Source organism: Oncorhynchus kisutch, linkage group LG18, assembly GCF_002021735.2.
Source record: "Oncorhynchus kisutch isolate 150728-3 linkage group LG18, Okis_V2, whole genome shotgun sequence".
In the NCBI taxonomy this organism is placed as follows: domain Eukaryota; kingdom Metazoa; phylum Chordata; class Actinopteri; order Salmoniformes; family Salmonidae; genus Oncorhynchus; species Oncorhynchus kisutch.
Genome location: NC_034191.2, coordinates 33,188,904 through 33,204,267, shown reverse-complemented (window position 1 = coordinate 33,204,267; position 15,364 = coordinate 33,188,904). Strand labels below are relative to the sequence as shown.

Below are 15,364 nucleotides of genomic sequence, written 5' to 3'. Positions count from 1 at the left end.
AAATTAACTTGAAAACTGCAACAAAAAATTTTGACAAACGTTTTAGGAAGATGGGCAGGTACATAGCTGTCCTGAGTTAGGTGGGCCAAGAGTCCAGATCTGGCAGAATGGTTTGGGGTGTAGGGTCTTCCCAAAGATCCCACTAAGTATCTGTTTGAGCATAGTCTGAAGGTAGGGAGGGCAGCTCTCCTTGATGCTCTGTAATTATGCAACTAACTAGCTAATATGACACAAAACATTCTCAGTTACAATACATGATAAACTTGATGTGATTTTTACAGTCAATTATAGCAACTATAAGTAAGAAAACACATCATTTTAAATTACACAAAGGAACTATCAGGTTATGTTTCAGGGTTAAGGCCTAGTACCTTGTTACAAGCATGCCTGATTTTAACCATCCTAACACCATACATTAAAGGGTTGAAAATTGGTGGACATATGAGAAAATAAACAAATAAAATAGTGCGAAGTATAGGTGAAAGATCTGCAGTTTCATATCTGCCTTGTAGAATCACAAATAACCAGCCAAATAAGAAGTTAAGCATAGAGGCTATATGTGGTGTACAGGTGTTAAATGCTTTCTGTTTCGTCTCTTTAGAAGACTTTAAAACATATCTGTAGAATTCTTACATATGAGTATATGGTAGGAAATATAGTACAAGAAATATAAAGCACAGTGACAACAAGACCCCATATGTTATTCAGCATAGTATTTGAACAGGCAAGCTTGACTATCGAGTAGTTGTCACAATACAGTCTGTCTAGAACGTTACCACAAAATTGCAGTCGCAAACTCAGGGAGATAATGATGGCCATGAGAGAAAAAGAAGACAAGCAGGACAGTAGAATTAAGCCACAAATGGTTTTAGGTGTCATAATGTTGTTATACTGTAGAGGATAACAAATGGAGATGTACCTGTCATAGGACATAACTGCTAAATTACTAAATTCTGTTAGAGCACATGTGTACAACACATAAATCTGGAGATAACAATAAAGAAGGGAAATATCATGTGTGTCAGACAGCAAGTAAAACATGAGAGCAGGAAACAAACCAGTGCTCCCATACAACTGATTAACAAACAAAGCACATAGAAACATATACATGGGTTCATGAAGGCTTCTTTCAATGCAGATAACTCCAATAAGTAAAGTATTGGCAAGAATGATGACAAAATATAATACAGTTACTACAGCAAAGTAGAAATACTTCAATTGTCCGATATCACCGTATGCAGCAAGCCTGAAGACCTTAAAGTGAGTAGAGTTTTCCATGGTCCTGGGAGTTGTTAAATATGTGCTGTCAATGTTTGAAGAAGAGGAGCAAATCCTCCTACTATAGCTTTCATATAACTTAAATTGATGAAATCACAAAGAACAGACAACCTAAATGGATACTTCCTTGACTTGTTGATTCAGTAATAGATTTCCCCACATATACAGTATACTCACCAATATAGACAGCTTTTCATTCTCCTGATAACATAATTCAAACAATATTATTCTTTGTATCCTGCACTCATGTAACTTTACAATTAAATTCCAAAATAATACATTGATTACATGTATTCTAAATCCAAAATGAAGACTGCTCATTTCTAATCCATGATGACTTCCTTAAACTCAGCTCCTCACTTGCTTCTTATACTTGTGAGATAAAAAAAGAAGAAGCCTGCCATGGTGTGATATGCAAATGATTACCAATACCTGGGGACATCTGTGGATAATTAGATATTTTCAGAGTCAAGGAAACCATATAGAGAAAAACAGATACCATTTTGTATCGCATGCCCTCCAGGGTGTTCAAATGCCTTTTTTAAATGAAAAATCCACCCAAAACGCTCATTCTTATCGTTTAAATAACACTAGTATGTGACAACAATATTTTTTTGTTTATTTTATTTTTATTTCACCTTTATTTAACCAGGGAAGGCTAGTTGAGAACAAGTTCTCATTTGCAACTGCGACCTGGCCAAGATAAAGCATAGCAGTGTGAACAGACAACAACACAGAGTTACACATGGAGTAAACAATAAACAAGTCAATAACATAGTAGAAAAAAATTATGAGAAAAAATTATCTATATACATTGTGTGCAAAAGGCATGAGGAGGTAGGCAATAAATAAGCCATAGGAGTGAATAATTACAATTTAGCAGATTAACACTGGAGTGATAAATGATCAGATGAACATGTGCAGGTAGAGATACTGGTGTGCAAAATAGCAGAAAAGTAAATAAAATAAAAACAGTATGGGGATGACGTAGGTAAATTGGGTGGGCTATATACCGATGGACTATGTACAGCTGCAGAGATCGGTTAGCTGCTCAGATAGCAGATGTTTAAAGTTGGTGAGGGAGATAAAAGTCTCCAACTTCAGAGATTTTTGCAATTCGTTCCAGTCGCAGGCAGCAGAGAACTGGAAGGAAAGGTGGCCAAATGAGGTTTTGGCTTTAGGGATGATCAGTGAGATACACCTCCTGGAGCGCGTGCTACGGGTGGGTGTTGCCATCGTGACCAGTGAACTGAGATAAGGCGGAGCTTTACCTAGCATAGACTTGTAGCTGACCTGGAGCCAGTGGGTCTGGCGACGAACATGTAGCAAGGGCCAGCCGACTAGAGCATACAGGTCGCAGTGGTGGGTGGTATAAGGTGCTTTAGTAACAAAACAGATGGCACTGTGATAAACTGCATCCAGTTTGCTGAGTAGAGTATTAGAAGCTATTTTGTAGATGACATCGCCGAAGTCGAGGATCGGTAGGATAGTCAGTTTTAATAGGGTAAGTTTTGCGGCGTGAGTGAAGGAGGCTTTGTTGCGAAATAGAACGCAGACTCTAGATTTTATTTTGGATTGGAGATGTTTGATATGAGTCTGGAAGGAGAGTTTTCAGTCTAGCCAGACACCTAGGTACTTATAGATGTCCACATATTCTAGGTCGGAACCATCCAGGGTGGTGATGCTAGTCAGGCGTGCGGGTGCAGGCAGCGAACGGTTGAAAAGCATGCATTTGGTTTTACTAGCGTTTAAGAGCAGTTGGAGACCACGGAAGGAGTGTTGTATGGCATTGAAGCTCGTTTCGAGATGAGATAGCACAGTGTCCAAGGAAGAGCCAGAAGTATACAGAATTGTGTCGTCTGCGTAGAGGTGGATCAGGGAATCGCCCGCAGCAAGAGCAACATCATTGATAAATACAGAGAAAAGAGTCGGCCCGAGAATTGAACCCTGTGGTACCCCCATAGAGACTGCCAGAGGACCGGACAACATGCCCTCCGATTTGACACACTGAACTCTGTCTGCAAAGTAGTTGGTGAACCAGGCAAGGCAGTCATTAGAAAAACCGAGGCTACTGAGTCTGCCGATAATAATATGGTGATTGACAGAGTCGAAAGCCTTGGCCAGGTCGATGAAGACGGCTGCACAGTACTGTCTTTTATCGATGGCGGTTATGATATAATTTAGTACCTTGAGCATGGCTGAGGTGCACCCGTGACCGGCTCGGAAACCGGATTGCACAGCGGAGAAGGTATGGTGGGATTTGAGATGGTCAGTGATCTGTTGGATAGGCAGGGCAGGATGGATATAGGTCTGTAACAGTTTGGGTCCAGGGTGTCTCCCCCTTTGAAGCGGGGGATGACCGCGGCAGCTTTCCAATCCTTGGGATCTCAGATGATACGAAGGAGAGGTTGAACAGGCTAGTAATAGGGGTTGCGACAATGGCGGCGGGCAGTTTAAGAAATAGAGGGTCCAGATTGTCTAGCCCAGCTGATTTGTATGGGTCCAGGTTTTGCAGCTCTTTCAGAACATCTGCTATCTGGATTTGGGTAAAGGAGAAGCTGGGGAGGCGTGGGCGAGTAGCTGCGGGGAGGGTGGAGCTGTTGGCCGATGTTGGAGTAGCCAGGAGGAATGCATGGCCAGCCGTTGATTATCACGGATTTATCGGTGGTGACCGTGTTACCTAGCCTCAGTGCAGTGGGCAGCTGGGAGGAGGTGCTCTTGTTCTCCATGGACTTTACAGTGTCCCAGAACTTTTTGGAGTTAGAGCTACAGGATGCAAATTTCTGCTTGAAAAAGCTGGCCTTTGCTTTCCTGACTGACTGCGTGTATTGGTTCCTGACTTCCCTGAACAGTTGCATATCGCGGGGACTATTCGATGCTATTGCAGTCCGCCACAGGATGTTTTTGTGCTGGTCGAGGGCAGTCAGGTCTGGGGTGAACCAAGGGCTATATCTATTCTTAGTTCTGCATTTTTTGAACGGAGCATGCTTATCTAAGATGGTGAGGAAGTTACTTTTAAAGAATGACCAGGCACCCTAAACTGACGGGATGAGGTCAATATCCTTTCAGGATACCCGGGCCAGGTCAATTAGAAAGGCCTGCTCGCAGAAGTGTTTTAGGGAGCGTTTGGAAGTGATGAGGGGTGGTTTGACCGCGGACCCGTATCGGATACAGGCAATGAGGCAGTGATCACTGAGATCCTGATTGAAGATAGCAGAGGTGTATTTGGAGGGCAAGTTGGTCAGGACAATGTCAATTAGGGTGCCCATGTTTATGGATTTAGGGTTGTACCTGGTGGGTTCCTTGATGATTTGTGTGAGATTGAGGGCATCTAGCTTAGATTGTAGGACTGCCGGGGTGCATATCCCAGTTTAGGTCACCTAACAGAACAAACTCTGAGGCTAGATGGGGGGCGATCAATTCACAGATGGTGTCCAGGGCACAGCTGGGAGCTGAGGGGGGTCGGTAGCAGGCGGCAATGGTGAGAGACTTATTTCTGGAGAGATAAAAAAAATATATTAGAAGTTCGAACTGTTTGGGCATAGACCTGGAAAGTATGGCAGAACTTTGCAGGCTATCTCTGCAGTAGATTGCAACTCCTCCCCCTTTGGCAGTTCTATCTTGACGGAAAGTGTTATAGTTAGGTATGGAAATCTCAGAATTTTTGGTGGCCTTCCTAAGCCAGGATTCAGACACGGCAAGGACATCAGGGTAGGCAGAGTGTGCTAAAGCAGTGAGTAAAACAAAGTCAACAAATGAGGGTGTCAACAAATGAGGGTGCCTAGGGACATGCAGGGCCTGGGTTTACCTCCACATCACCCGAGGAACAAAGGAGGAGTAGGATGAGGGTGCGGCTAAAGGATATCAAAACTGGTCGCCTAGAGCGTTGGGGACAAGGAATAAAGGAGCAGATTTATGGGCGTGGTAGAATATATTCTGGGCATAATGTGCAGACAGGGGTATGGTGGGGTGCGGGTACAGCGGAGGTAAGCCCAGGCACTGGGTGATGATAAGAGAGGTTGTATCTCTGGACATGCTGTTTATAATGGGTGAGGTCACCACATGTGTGGGAGGTGGGACAAAGGAGGTATCAGAGGTGTGAGGAGTGGAACTAGGGGCTCCATTGTAAACTAAAACAATGATAACTAACCTTAACAACAGTATACAAGGCATATTGATATTTGAGAGAGACATACAGCAAGGCATAAAGTAATCGCAGGTCTTGATTGGGAGAGCTTGCTAAAACAACAGGTGAGACAACAACAGCTAGTCAGTTAACACAACAACAGCAGATAAAATGGCGATGACTAGGCAGAGAGGGTCGGATTAACTACACACAGAGCCTGAGTTCGCGGCTGGGGCCGACAGATAAAACATAAATAAACAGAATGGAGTACCGTGATTAATGGACAGTCCAGCAGGCATCAGCTATGTGATCATAGTGTCCAGGGGGCAGCAGTAGATGGAACAGGGAAGCCACCACTACGCTAGCACACGGCTTTTAAAGTTAGTAGCCCGGGGGTGGTAGGGGGGGGTCTGCTCAGACGGAGGCCGGTTGAAGGCACAGTGGATGATGTATTCGTCGGCAGACCAGTCATGGTGATGCGGCGGGGGGCCGTTGTTACGGAGTCTAGTTGATAGGTATTCGACTAGCCCAGACTGTTCCCCGGACATGTGTAGGGATTTGTACAATGCACAAACAAGGCTATTGAACTTTACATTGGTGTCTGTCTTCCTTTATCCTACATATCATACTGAAACAGCCGTGTCGACAGAGAATCCAAGCCAGATGGAAAAAGAGCTATTGTAGAATTTAGTTTGCTAGCAGGAAGATGTGCCTGGCTCACGGCTAACTGGTGCTAGCTTCGTGGCAGTGGCATTAGCCAAGATCCAGAGTTTACAGCAAGGATCCGGTGGAGTATTGGGCTCTAGCCGTGTTTGAGTGGGGTTCGGATGAACAGCTGAGTAGGCCGGGAGGTGGGCCTCAGGGATAGCTTCAGTACTGGGTGCAAGCTAGCTGTGAAGATCAGAAGTAGTGGTCCAGGGATTACGGCAGGAATCCGGCATTGTTGTGGAGAGACAGTTCGATACTGGTAGACTGGCGAGTATTATCCAGGCTAAAAACAGGGCTGGCTGTGCAGAAGGTAAAAGCCGCTAGCAGTGGCGAACAATGACTAAACAGCTTGTAGCTAATTAGCTGGTTAGCTTCTGGAGGTTCTTGAATGTATTCTAAAATTAAAATGAATAGCGATTCCGTATCACATTGGGTGAGGCAAGTTATCGGAAGGTATAATCAAATAAAAAATCGAAAAGAGACTGAAAATAAATATGGGTCCAGTGAGTGGTTGGGCTGGCTGGGGACACGGCGATTCAGACAGTTAGCAGGCCTGTGCTAACAAGCTAACAGTTAGTAGGCCGGGGCTAAACAAGCTAGCAGATAGCAGACCGGGGCTAAACAAGCTAGCAGTTAGTAGACCGGGGCAGGCTAGCAGTTAGCAGGCCGGGTTAGCACGCAAGCAGATAGCAAGGGCTAGAAAGTTAGCCTTTGGGGGACGTCGCGATGGGGTTAAGTCTGTTTTTGCCTCTTCATGCACAACGGAGAAGGCCTCTTCGTGACGTCGATAGACCGGTCGTGGAATTAGTAGGGTTCCAAGTAGCTCTAGGTAGCTAGCAGGCCTAGCTGGTTAGCATAATGGGCCTTCAGCGGGCGTCGCGTCTGAGGGGCCTGTTGGAGTCCCCGGGCAGATTATGTCGGTATTCCAGTCGTATGGGATCTGCGGGGTTCCATGCCCCGTACCGGCTGTAGAAGGGGTCCGGATATTGTAGCCCAGGAGTATGCTTCGGTGGTAGCACAGGAGCTCTGGCCGGGCTAGCTTCAAGCTAAGTGGATGGAAATGCTAGCCAGGAGTAGTCATCCGGGGTTGCGGTTAGCTAGTTGTGAAGATCCAGATGAAAATTTTCAGTTTGCGGTGGGGATCCGTGGATAAAAATAATAGGTCCGTTATGTTCTGGTTAGAGTCACGTTGTTTGAACTGGCGAGAGCTATTCGAGCTGAAGGTTAGCTGATGACCGCTGGCAATGGTTTGCTGACTGATAGCTGGTAGTTAGCTGGCTAGCTTCAGTTGAGGGATTCCAGATCCAAAGTAAATATAGATACTTTAGGAAAAAAAAGCAGATCCACGCTACATTGGGTGAGGCGGGTTGCAGGAGAGTATTTAGATGTTGAGGTTTAGCAAAATATTTTTAAAGATATGCAAAGAAAAATATGTAAAATAACGATATATAGAAGGGACACGACAGGACAAAGACGTCTGACTGCTACGCCATCTTGAACCAATGTTTCATTTTGGCTTTTTAATAGGGATGGTAGCAACATATGGAAATTGCTGTGGAAATCTGTTGCATCTCAATCCACATATGGATCTGCCAAAAGGCAAGGATAAATTCTCTCCAAAAATATCACTCCCACTGGGTCAGAATCGTCTTTGTCATCATCAGGATGAGGTTCAAACTCGGTGGTCTTCATCGCACATGCCACCACAGTTAATTCATCCTCACTGTCATCATGTTCAATTTCCTTCTGTAGCTCCTCCAAAAGTTATGTGTGATCCACCATTTCATATTTACTCAAAACAAGTTCCACTTTTCTCATTTTTTTCTGTCCGCCATCTCACCCATACCTCATGCCCACACCGGCAGCCTTCAATGACCGAAAGACAAAAAATCTGTCGCTAGCAAACTTCCTACAGATGTAGGATCTTCATTTGATCACCCTGTTGCAGGAGAACTTTCCTGTAATGCAGGAAATGTCGAATTTGTAATGTATTTGAAGTTTAAAAAGATTTCTGAAGTTTTTAATTTCCACTTAGAAATTTCAGACTTGATCTCCTCTTACAGAAATTGTATCAACCCTTACAAAATGTCCATTAATTAAAATCCACATAATTATTCACATTTCCTGTTGCGGCAAACTGGCTCAAATTAAGATCCTACATTTGTAGTTCAACTGATGGGCCATCAGCTCATATCAGCTAGTCAACTCAGCCAGGGAAACACAAATGAATGTTTTTCACACCTTCCATTAATGTGACATATGTGACTTGCCGTCAAATCTTCCCTCGGAGAGAAGGCCATTCCCCAAACTATTTTAATAAACTTTGATATTGCATTTTGTCTCTGTTGTTCATTTGGTTAAGACTTCACTTGTTTGATCTCATTTTGAACAGTGATTGGAAACCTTAGGTCTGCTAGAAACCTTAATAAGTGCTCTTATTTGATTATATATAGATCCCCAAAAATGTGCGTGTTATTTGTTTGTTTTAAAATCATTCTCTTTCATGTTCCATTGCACTCCATTCCGTAGGCTACCTCACTATTCAATCTGGAATCAGGGGTAGACGTAACATAGTTAATGTAAATCGGTCTCCCTCCATTTAGTATGATATGTTACTATTTACAACTTGTAACATTTCAAAGCAACCAACCAACCAACCAACCAACTACCCACCCTCCTTAAATGTTTGCCCTAAGTAACCTTTTGTCTTATGTAACCATACCTAACATAAATTATTATACAAATTTGTTGACTGAATTTACATTTACATCTAGTTTATGAGACCAGGCTGCACTATTCTCAATTTCATCTACATCTAATACTATAAACCTATGTGTTAAATTAGCTTTGATAGGCTACAGTAGGCTATAGTTTAGGTGTAGCATAGCAGCTGCATTTCTAATACACTTGACACCTGTATGTCGTAGTGGAGACTAATATCTATCTTGTTATTAAGCTATATAAAACAATGGTTATTGATATGTATGATTAGTAAATTATATGTATTTTTGCAGTGATTGGACTACAGGTCTACAGTAGCAGTAGAACATTTACTAATACAATTCATTCTTTAGCATTTGAGCAAGAGCGAGAGGGAGAGAGGAGGATTTTGATAGCAGGACCTGGTGCGAAATAGCTTGCACTGGATCAAATGGCTATCCAATTATCTTGAATCATAACAAGTAAAAGCCAAGTATTGACAAGTCATGATAAAAACAGATCTCATGAGGTTGAAAATTCTGTGAACTACACCAGTCCATGTAATGAGTTTTGGAAAGACGTATATTCGCACATGCTGAAATCTCTTAACACCATGGCCATTGTCCTCCTTCGTCCCGATCAGTTCAGCAGCAATCTTCTCCAAACCTGTGCATAGTAGCCTAGTTTTCGGAATTACTTTATACTATATTTGAATGTCTTATTAAATTTTTTACACTTAAGGTATTGTAATCTATAGTCATAAGACTATTGTCGTTTCATGATTTCAAGATCCAATATCAAACAAGGTAGTTGCCGACGGAGCAGCCAGAGGAACTGCCCCTCCCTACCTTCAGGCTATGATCAAACCTTACATACACCCCAACTCAAGCACTCCGTTCTGACACCTTTGGTCTCTTGGCCCTCCCAACTCTGAACTAACATATGGATATCACATAATTGGGAATGAGATGGACTGTTGATCACAGATACCGTAAAAAAAAAAGTTAGGGGCGCAGATCATAAAACCAGTCAGTATCTGGTGTGACCTCCATTTGCTTCATGCTGCACGATACATCTCCTCCACATCGTGTTGATCAGGCTGTTGATTGTGGGCTGTGGAATGTTGTCGCATTCCTCTTCAATGGCTGTGCGAAGTTGCTGGATATTGGCAGGAACTGGAACACGCTGTCGTACATGTAAATCCAGAGCATCCCAAACATGCTCAATGGGTGACATGTCTGCTGAGTATGTAGGCCATGGAAGAACTGGGACATTTTCAGCTTCCAGGAATTGTGTACAGATCCTTGCGACATGGGGCCATGCATTATCATGCTGAAACATGTAATAGCAGCAGATGAGTGGCACAACAAAGTATCTCTGTGCATTCAAATTGCAATTGATAAAATACAATTGCGTTCGTTGTCCGTAGCTTATGCCTGCCCATACCATAACCACACCTGCACCATGGGGCACTGTTCACAACGTTGACATCAGCAAACCACTCACCCACACAACGCCGTATAAATGGTCTGCGGTTGTGAGGCCTGTTTAAAGTACTGCCAAATTCTCTAAAATGGAGGCGGCTTAAATTGTGTCCTTGCTAAGAAGCCATATTTGTTTGGTTTCAATTAAAGAGGTAAAAAATAACCACAGTAAGGTATTTAAGTTGTTACCCATAAATGTTGATATTGAGACAAAAATGGCTACATTGGACATTTAAGTGAAAATAGCTGTTCATAGGTCTACTCTATACACTGTACATATACTTTTCTTATATTGGACTTAAGAAGACATTTGGTAAATTGTTATCTTAGGCCTATGACTGATTTTAAGTACTAATTTTAACATAGATCTATTTCTATGGGCACAAGCACTGTTTATGACACAAACTGTTCACACCTCTCTTGTTGGCGGAGAGAATTTTGCAAGTTGAATGATTATTTCCTGCAATTCTACACATTTTGTCATCGGGTACAAAGAAAATGTTGCAATTTTAAAGCAAATGTTCTTGCAATTCTATACATTTTGCCATGTCTTATGTGTATTCATGTGATATTTGAGTGACTAAACAATTACGACAATATCTATGGACAAAAGATAAATACAAATACATTAGCTGACATGGCTGGCTAGTTGATCTGTACATTTCTGAAAAGTTGTAAATAGCTCTCTAAGGTATGCAATGACTAACATAACAAGAGGAACTACTGATGCACTACCCAGTTTTTTTTGGGGGGGGGGGTAGTGCCGACACCTTGTGCGGGAACCACTCACTTAGAATGTTATGCTGTAAGCGGTTCTTTATGTTAAAACTAACACAACTCACAAGCTTTTCCTCTCAGGGACATTATCATTGGATAGTGGTATTAAACAACACCTGTGCTTAAATGACAGTGTGAACATATATTTAAGAATTAAGCAGAAACAGACAGGCCAGGTAGTTAGGGCAAATGCCGGATGGGCTGATCCATCTTTAGCTCAGCGACCGGCCCAAAAAGTATGTAACCATAGAGGTAGATAGAGGACTGTAGTGCCCAAAAGCCAGTTTTAGCATGGGCTGCAGCATTGAGGACTTTCACCATTTTGAAGTAGTAACTGGTGGATCAGCCAGTGAATTATACTTATGAGCAAACTTTCCATAACTGCAGGTGGCAGTTAATAGCCAACCTTGGCTTTATACCTGTTAAAAAAACACTGTCCAGGTGGCAGTATGCACCCTTCCAGTTTGTTTGACAACTCGTAGAAGTAGTAGAAGAAAATGGACTACTTTAAAATGGAGATTGCCTCAATGGTGCTTCCAGTGCTCTCGCAGATGCCATAATGGGACAGATATACTGATGATCTAAGTCTATAGATCTTTCACTACTAGAGGAATACTTTACTGCCCATTTGTGGAAACAGAACTTATTGGAACCTTACATCATTTTGCCCTTTCCCCAACCCCCCTGAAACACACATACAGTACATATCCAGTGACATTCTAGAAGAACGTAGGGTCAGTGTCACGGTCGTCCTCCTCTTCATCTGAAGAGGAGAGGCGAGAAGGATCGGACGACCAAAATGCGGCATGATATGTGTTCATGTTGAATGTTTAATTAAAGAAAGAACTGAACACTGAAACACTATACAAAAACAGTAAACAAAATAACAACTGTGACGCTAATGCGAGCTGCGCTGAAACAAGCCATCAACATAGACAATCACCCACAAACAAACAGTGCAACCCAGGCTACCTAAGTATGATTCTCAATCAGAGACAACTAATGACACCTGCCTCTGATTGAGAACCATACTAGGCCGAAACATAGAAATACCCAAATCATAGAAAAACAAACATAGACTGCCCACCCAACTCACGCCCTGACCATACTAAATCAATACAAAAACAAAGGAAATAAAGGTCAGAACGTGACAGTCAGAGCCACAGCAGCAACCCTGACTTGACTTTACTACAGTGCTTTACAGTACTATGACAGTAAAATACATTTACAGAAATAAGATGCAATACAAACAATTATGTTGATGATAAAAAACAAATACAGTATAAGCATTCAGTTCTGGCAGCTCACATCTTGACAGATATTCTTGTCAGTCCTGGGATTCAAACCAGTAACCCTGGACCTGCTGCTGTACCATCTAAAGTCATAATTGGTACCCGTTTAGGTTCAGATTTCTGATCTCCTTGGTCCTAAAATCCCTACAACAGTGGTGGGAACAGAACATAGCCACAGGAAGTAGGGGTGCTGAGGGTGATGCAGCACCCCCTGAAAAATCTGAATGAATAACAAATATTAATATTTTTGGATGACTTTTTTTTCGCACAAAAGTAGCACACTAGGCCTTTACTAGTCCTGCATTCGCGGACCAATATAGCCTTCTGTAGTGCGGGCATAGAATATCTTTCCCCCATGGCTATGGAACAGAATAAACTGAACAGATATTTCTGGTTACTGTAAACAACAGGAAAAAGGATGGCTGTAGAGAAGTTTATGAAAGTGATCAAGTGGGGAGCACATGTATTAAAAGCCTACTTTCGTGACTCCTTTGAGGCTTTCAAGCAAATAAGTAATATTTTGACATATGAAAGCACAACTAACACAAAAGGTGAAACCACTAGACTTGCTATGATACATATACCATGCAGGTTGCTCAGTGCACTTTCAACACAGGAGAGTTTAACATTTGCTAAGTGAGAGAAAATGGTTATGGGAATAAAATAAAAATCATAAGCCATCACAGACAGAATAAGTAAGCATTCATTACATATACATTGCAGAAAAAACCTGCAATATACAACCTTCGTGAGAGATTCCCTTTATTTCTGCCTCATGGCAAAACGTGTAGAACTGCAGGAAATTGACTTGAAAACTGCAACAAAAAATTTAAAAATTCAAGAAGACATATGTTTTAGGAAGATGGGCAGTTACATAGCTGTCCTGAGTTAGGTGGGCCAAGAGTCCAGATCTGGCAGAATGGTTTGGGGTGTAGGGTCTTCCCAAAGATCCCACTCAGTATCTGTTTGAGCATAGTCTGAAGGTAGGGAGGGCAGCTCTCCTTGATGCTCTGTAATTATGCAACTAACTAGCTAATATGACACAAAACATTCTCAGTTACAATACATGATAAACTTGATGCGATTTTTGCAGTCAATTATAGCAACTATAAGTAAGAAAACACATCATTCTAAATTACACAAAGGAACTATCAGGTTATGTTTCAGGGTTAAGGCCTAGTACCTTGTTACAAGCATGCCTGATTTTAACCATCCTAACACCATACATTAAAGGGTTGAAAATTGGTGGACATATCAGAAAATAAACAAATAAAATAGTGCGAAGTATAGGTGGAAGGTCTGCAGTTTCATATCTGCCTTGTATAATTACAAATAACCAGCCAAAGGAGAAGTTCAGCAAAGAGGATATATGTGGTGTACAGGTGTTAAATGCTTTCTGTTTCGTCTCTTTAGAAGACTTTAAACATATTTGTAGAATTCTTACATATGAGTATATGGTAGGAAATATAGTACAAGAAATAGAAAGCACAGTGACAACAAGACCCCATATGTTATTCAGCATAGTATTTGAACAGGCAAGCTTGACGACTGAGTAGTTGTCACAATACAGTCTGTCTAGAACGTTACCACAAAATTGCAGTCGCAAACTCAGGGAGATAACGATGGCGATTAGGAAAAAAGAATACACCCAGGGCAGTAGAATTAAGCCACAAATGGTTTTAGGTGTCATAATATTGTTATACTGTAGAGGATAACAAATAGAGATGTACCTGTCATAGGACATAACTGATAAATTACTAAATTCCGTTAAACCGTATGTGTACAACACATAAATCTGGAGATAACAATAAAGAAGGGAAATATCATGTGTGTCAGACAGCAAGTAAAACATGAGAGCAGGAAACAAACCAGTGCTCCCATACAACTGATTAACAAACAAAGCACATAGAAACAGATACATGGGTTCATGAAGGCTTCTTTCAATGCAGATAACTCCAATAAGTAAAGCATTGGCAAGAATGATGACAACATATAATACAGTTACTACAGCAAAGTGAAAATACTTCAATTGTCCGATATCACCGTATGCAGCAAGCCTGAAGACCTTAAAGTGAGTAGAGTTTTCCATGGTCCTGGGAGTTGTTAAATATGTGCTGTCAATGTTTGAAGAAGAGGAGCAAATCCTCCTACTATAGCTTTCATATAACTTAAATTGATGAAATCACAAAGAACAGACAACCTAAATGGATACTTCCTTGACTTGTTGATTCAGTAATAGATTTCCCCACATATACAGTATACTCACCAATATAGACAGCTTTTCATTCTCCTGATAACATAATTCAAACAATATTATTCTTTGTATCCTGCACTCATGTAACTTTACATTAAATTGCAAAATAATACATTGATTACATGTATTCTAAATCCAAAATGAAGACAGCTCATTTCTAATCCATGATGACCTCCTTAAACTCAGCTCCTCACTTGCTTCTTATACTTGTGAGATAAAAAAAGAAGAAGCCTGCCATGGTGTGATATGCAAAGGATTACCAATACCTGGGGACATCTGTGGATAATTAGATATTTTCAGAGTCAAGGAAACCATATAGAGAAAAACAGATACCATTTTGTATCACATGCCCTCCAGGGTGTTCAAATGCCTTTTTTAAATGAAAAATCCACCCAAAACGCTCATTCTTATCATTTAAATAACACTAGTATGTGACAACAATATTTTTTTGTGAACCAATGTTTCATTTTGCCTTTTTAATAGGGATGGTAGCAACATATGAAAATTGTTGTGGAAATCTGTTGCAGCTCAAGTTGATGACAAAATCCACATTGTAATGCTTTCTCTATGGGCTGGCTGGCTAGCAAACATAGCTACGCACAATAATACCAAAGACAATATCAGTATGTGAAGCAGCTAGTTAGCTGTAAAATTGCCTTATCCAACTGCACTATTAGGAGTCTACAATCGAATCATGTTCAACCTGCAGATCGATGTGCCTCACCTAGTGGAGTCTGACATTCGC

The 15,364-nt window shown here is 41.5% G+C and overlaps 1 protein-coding gene and 1 pseudogene across 1 annotated transcript; both read right to left on the bottom strand.

The window, feature by feature from the left end:
• Nucleotides 1-317: 317 nt before the first annotated feature.
• LOC109909396 (olfactory receptor 11A1-like) lies at nt 318-1,514 on the bottom strand (annotated as a pseudogene).
• A 10,617-nt stretch (nt 1,515-12,131) lies between these two features.
• Nucleotides 12,132-14,760, bottom strand: LOC116354789 (olfactory receptor 11A1-like). Its single transcript, XM_031796323.1, has one exon. The coding sequence runs from the start codon at nt 14,452-14,454 to the stop codon at nt 13,522-13,524; it is 933 nt and encodes a 310-aa protein (XP_031652183.1). The 5' UTR covers nt 14,455-14,760; the 3' UTR covers nt 12,132-13,521.
• Nucleotides 14,761-15,364: the final 604 nt, after the last annotated feature.

What these genes read in the sequence shown, in the direction of transcription:
- LOC116354789 (XM_031796323.1), bottom strand. Translation starts at nt 14,454, where the DNA reads ATGGAAAACTCTACTCACTTTAAGGTCTTCAGGCTTGCTGCATACGGT.